The sequence below is a fragment of the Rhincodon typus genome, unplaced genomic scaffold (genome assembly GCF_021869965.1).
Source record: "Rhincodon typus isolate 14 unplaced genomic scaffold, sRhiTyp1.1 hic_rhity00015153, whole genome shotgun sequence".
Taxonomy (NCBI): domain Eukaryota; kingdom Metazoa; phylum Chordata; class Chondrichthyes; order Orectolobiformes; family Rhincodontidae; genus Rhincodon; species Rhincodon typus.
The window spans coordinates 252-5,558 of NW_025980791.1; the positions used below are offsets into that span (position 1 = coordinate 252).

Sequence of the window (5,307 nt, forward strand, 5' to 3'; positions counted from 1 at the left end):
AGTACACCAGAGGTTAACGAGAACGAAACCCCGGGACTTCGGGGCTTAAATTCTGAGGAGAGATTGTGCAAATTAAGCCTCTATTCTCTCGAATTTGGAAGGGTGACGGGTGATCTGATTAAAGTCTTCAGGATATTAATAGGAAAAGACATGATAGATAAAGAGAAAAAGCAAGAAAACTATGTATGCTGTAAGCACAAACAAAATCAGCAATTAGTGAGCAGGTCTGGGTCCTGAAGAAGGGTCACTGGGACCCAACATGTTAACCCTGATTTCACTCCACAGATGTTGCTGAGCTTTTCCAGCAATTTCTGCTGTAGATAAAGAGAAACTATTTCCGCTGGTTGTAGATTCTGGAACTAGGAGCATCATCTGCGAATTAGGTCCAGACTGTGCAGGAGAGATGTTAGGAAGTACTTCTACACACAAAGGTTGATGTTTCGAAATCTGTGCTACAAACAGCAGTGCATGCAGGGTCAGTTGTTAATTTTAAACTTGAGATAGATAAATTTCTGCTGAGTGAAGATACAAAGGGATATGGGCCAAATGCAGGTATATGGAGTTCCGTCACAGATTAGCCACAATCCTATTGAATATTTGAACAGGCTTGAGGGGCTGAATAGCCTTCTTCTGTTCCTATGTTCCCTTTCCCACTCCCCATTACCTTCCATTTCTGACAGAAAAAGAATCTATCCACCTCTGTCTGAAATATATTCAGTGACACTGCGCCCCCCACCACTTTCTGACACTGTCCAAAGTCACATGACGCTCTGAGAGAAACCACTCTGCTCATCTCTGTCCTAAAAGGGCAACCCCTCATTTAAAGCACTGCCCCCTAGTTCTGGACTGACCCACAGGAGGGACTATCCTTTCTCACGCCCACCTTGTCAAGACCATTCAGGATCTTGGACACTTCAATCCAGTCACCCCTCACTCTTCCACACTCCAGTAGAAACAAACCTGGTCTGTCCAACCTTTCCTCATAAAGGAACCCACTCATTCCAGGGACCATTTCAGTAAACTTTGTCTGAACTGTCTCCAATACATTTCCACCCTTCCTTAAGTAAAGCGAACAAAACTGTACAGCGTATTCCAGATGATGTCTCCCCAACACCCTGTAACATGGAAGCATAAAATCTTTAATCTGCTGTTCAATTGAGTTGCAGAGATAGAGAGACTGAGTTAAAGAGAGACGGAGAGAGTAAGCTACAGAGAGATAGAGAGAGTGAGCTAGAGAGACAGAGACATAGAGAGAGTGAATTACTTTTAATGTGTTCATGGGATGTTGGCTTTGCTAATGCCCACATCCTACAAATGAATTTTTTTTAAAATTGAAGTTGGGCTAAACATTTCAATCTCATTACCCACATCATTTTTTTACAGGGATTTGTTTCCCTCCTCCCACTATAATTTGTCCATTTAATTCCATTTAACTCTTTAATCCAACTCTGTATATTGCAATTGGTTTGTAACCTATATGTGCACCTCCAATTAATATTTTCCCCTTCATTAACCTCTTTGGAAGGCAATAGCATCATCAGATAGTACACACTGCCGCTACTGAACTTTGGTGGTGGAGGGAATGAATGTTTGTGGATGTGGTGCCAGTCAAGTAGGCTGTTTTGTCCTGGATGGTGTCAAATTTCTTGAGTGTTGTTGGGGCTGTACCCATCCAGGCAAGTGGGAAGATTCCATCACGCAGGCTTTGGGGAATCAGGTGGTGAGTTACTTTCTACAGTATTCCTGACATCTGACCTGCTCTTGTAGCCACTATGTTTAGGTGGTGAGTCTAGTTCAATTTCTGATCAATGGTAGCCCCAAGGATGTTGTCAGTGGGGGATTCAGTGAATGTAACACTAATTTTCCCAATTTCCTACTACAGTAATTAACACCTATTTCAGGTGAGAAACTTCAGATATTTGAACTTAGTGTTTCTATGTCATGGTGGTGAAATCACCCTTGCTCTGATGGTTAATTACAAAACAGGAACAGTTTCCCCTGACACTAACCATTACTGGGATAAAATATTTCATGGGCACTAAGCATTACTGGGGTACAGGTTCCTGTGCAATGACCAGTACAGGCTGTCTATATTGTTCACACAGTCTATAGCTCACATGATGAGGATTGGTTAGCTCAGTTGGTGGGACAGGTTAGTTTGTGATGCAGAGTGACTCCAGCAATGTGGGTCCAATTCCCACACTATCTGTGATTCTAATGAAGAACTCTCCTTCTCAACCTCTATCCTTGCTTGAAGCTTGATGACCCTCAGGTTAAAACACCCTCTCACTTGCAACTTCTCATCCCCACTCTCAACATTCTCTTGTTATCCATCTGAAATCCACACCTGGATAAGCAGAAATGTCCTCCAACAAAATATTGCTATCGCTTCAGCGCTAGTGCAAGCTGTTTTATGGGGAAAAAAAAAAAAAAGGTCAAACTGAGCAAAACATTGCAGAAGGAGATGAAGGCTTTGGAGAGGATGCAGAAGAGGTTTACCTGGATTAGAGATTATCTATAAATGAGATGTTGAACGAACTTGGATTGTTTTCATTGGAGTGTCAGAGGCTAAGGGGCAACTTGATACAAGTATATAAAGGTTATGAGAGGTGTGGATAGTCAGCCTTCCCCCCCTCCCAAGGGTGGGGATGTCAAATACTAGGGGCATAGGTTTAAGATGAGGGGAAAAGGTTAAGGGAGATGTGCGAGGGGGGTAAATGCCTGGAACACTGCCAGAGGAAGTGGTAGAAGCAGAGATGATAGTGAAGTTTAAGCATTTTAGACAGACTTGTGAATAGACAGTACACAGGGATATGGGTGACATTCAGGCAGCTGGGTAGACCTGTTTAGAATGGCATGATGGGCAGCACAGCCTTGGTGGGCCAAAGGGCCTGTTCCTGCACTGTACTGTTCAGGTAGATCCTAGACCCAAATCAAGTGGTCAGTGCACAGGTACAGCAAGTAATGAGGAGAGCTAACAGAATGTTATCATTTGTGAAGGCAATTGAATATTCGAGGTGTGGTTAGGCTTCAGGTGCCCTGCTGAAATTGTTCTGTTCCCTTTGGCCTGACGATTGAACAGCCCAGTTATCAATAATCCATGCACAGACAGCAACAGCAACTACTTTTGGCTTAAATCATTTTATTAATGTTAGCACAAGGCAAACACTTAATCTCATGGAAAATAGAAAAAATAAATATTTCTAGAAATAAATTAAACCGTTTTCATGGAAAACTGATGTCAATATTCAAGACCACTGAACACAATGAAGAGCAGGGTAATATTTTTAAAAATAAACTTTTACAATAAATTATTGTTGATATGTTATAGTAACACCATATCGCTGTAATGTAGATTCGACCAAACACCATCTGGAGAAGAGTCTAGCACCGTGTCTCTGGCTGAGTGAGTAAGAGAGTGTGGAGCTTTAGCCCAGGGAGGCCAGTCTCATGCATTTCCCAGGCTGATGCATGCAGCGCTGGGGAGCTGGCAGTGTCCATGTCCATGTCCCTCAGCTTCTTACAAGGCCAGCAGGGTAGGAGAGTTCAGAGAGTCGGAGGAATGGTCACTGCTAGCCCCGGGGCCGAGAGAGGAGCCACACGCCGCCAGTTCCGGGTAGCTGAAGGTGAAGGAAGAAGAGTAGGAACCGCTCGGGGTGGCGGTCAGGACAGGGGTACACAGTGGCTCGCAGTCGGCAGGCAGTGAGGAATACAGAGGCTCCCAGTCGGCTAGGTTGATCAAATCCACATCGGGGACTGAGCGGCCTGTGTCAATGCTGCCCAGTAAGTCCGCTCCCAGGTTACTGTCCAAGCCTGAGGCTGGAGCTGGGGCTGCTGCAGGGTCCGGGTCCGCTCTCTCTATGCTGCTGCAGCCGGGGAGCCCCGGGGCCTCGGGCTCTGGGATACGGCATACCGGCCGGTGAGCCGCCAGGATAAACTCCAGCTTCTCCTTCTCTTTCAGCAGCTCCGCTATCTCCGTCTCCAGAACAGACTTCTCCCCTTCCAACTTCTCCGTCTCCTGGGGGGGGAAAACAAACCCGGCACTAGTTAGTCAAAGGGCGGCTCACAGCAGAGAGACAGCACACCCCCCCACCCCCTCCCACAGACCTCAACATACTCACCCCTCCCCAGGCGGTGGGGCTCAGGTTGCAGCTACAGCCAAAACCCGGTCCTAAGCCAGGGATGTGCAACTGGGTGCGGGAAGTGTGAGTGAACTTGGTTAAGTGTGGGGTCTGGGCCAGTACAGACTCGATGGGCCGAATGGCCTCTTTCCGCACCGTGGGAATTCTATGATTCAATCCCCCCCCCCCACGAAGTCCCTTTCCCCACACCCCCCGGGTCCGGAGCCGCACTCACCGTCTGCAGGCTGTCGGTCAGCTCCCTCCTCCGGTTCCGGCATTTAGCTGCAGCCAGTTTGTTCCGCTCCCTCCGGACCTTCCGCTTCTCCTCATCCTCGGGGCTTAGCTGCAAAGTGGGGAAAGAGAGAGAGACAGTGAGACCCTGGTTCAGAGACCACAGCAAACATTTACCCCACCCCCCAATCCCCATCCCCCACCCCTGCCCCCTCCCCACTGCCCAGCGGAAGGGCAGGTACACAGACCCTGCCCCCACCCCCACCTCAGGGGCGGCTCTAAATAGCAGAGACACCCTGGAATACCAGGCCACCCTCCCGCAAAGCTGCTCCTCGGAGCCGGCCTCACCTGGTCAGTCTTGCCCCTGCGGCCGGAGTATTTGCTGCTGGCGGCCCGGGCCCTGTACGGGGCTCCAAGGCTGTAGTCGTGCCTGGGCCCGGGGCTCAGGGTGGGCTGCACCATCCACTGCAGCTCGGGCCGGCGGCTCAGGGCCGTCAGACTGGGGGCGAGCTCGGAGCCGGGGTCCTGCAGAGAGAGAGAGAGAGAGAGAGAGACATGAGACAGCGGCCGGGACACACACACATTCCCCGACCCCCCCCGGGGGGGGAATGGAGAGCCACACCCCGGGGGGGCCATGGGGGGATACCCCCCCCCCGGGGGAGACATGGGGGGGAACCCCCCCCCTTCCCCACGGGGAGAAGATTGTTGTTGTGAATGGAGTTGACGTCACGGGTGTTTATTAATAAAGCGGCGCTGATTGGTTCAGAGCGAGCGCAACACCGGCCCCAGACGTCACACTTTACGTGGATTCTCCCGGAACCAGAGACAACCCTCCCACCGCGGGACAAAATAAATACCCTCACCCCGGGGGGTGTTTACCCCACTATCCCCAATCCTCTCTGTACCTCCCCCTTCCCGGTGATCACAGTCTACCCCGCCATCCCCAGCACCCCCC

The 5,307-nt window shown here is 49.6% G+C and overlaps 1 protein-coding gene across 1 annotated transcript; it reads right to left on the reverse strand.

Annotated features, from left to right (window-relative positions):
• Nucleotides 1-3,122: 3,122 nt before the first annotated feature.
• On the reverse strand, nt 3,123-4,988 carry LOC109925076 (protein c-Fos-like). Its single transcript, XM_048594812.1, has 3 exons — nt 4,701-4,988; nt 4,357-4,464; nt 3,123-4,018 (listed from the first exon to the last, which is right to left on the reverse strand). Exons 1-3 carry the CDS (start codon nt 4,986-4,988, stop codon nt 3,521-3,523), a joined length of 894 nt encoding a protein of 297 aa, XP_048450769.1. The 3' UTR covers nt 3,123-3,520.
• Nucleotides 4,989-5,307: the final 319 nt, after the last annotated feature.

Bases quoted from the DNA above. Each gene is read 5' to 3' on its own strand.
- LOC109925076 (XM_048594812.1), bottom strand. From the start codon at position 4,988: ATGGCCCCCCCGGGGTGTGGCTCTCCATTCCCCCCCCGGGGGGGGTCG. The intron at 4,465-4,700 runs GTGAGGCCGGCT...CCCACTTTGCAG, and splicing joins GCAGGGGCAAGACTGACCAG to CTAAGCCCCGAGGATGAGGA. The intron at 4,019-4,356 runs GTGAGTGCGGCT...TTCCCCCCCCAG, and splicing joins TGACCGACAGCCTGCAGACG to GAGACGGAGAAGTTGGAAGG.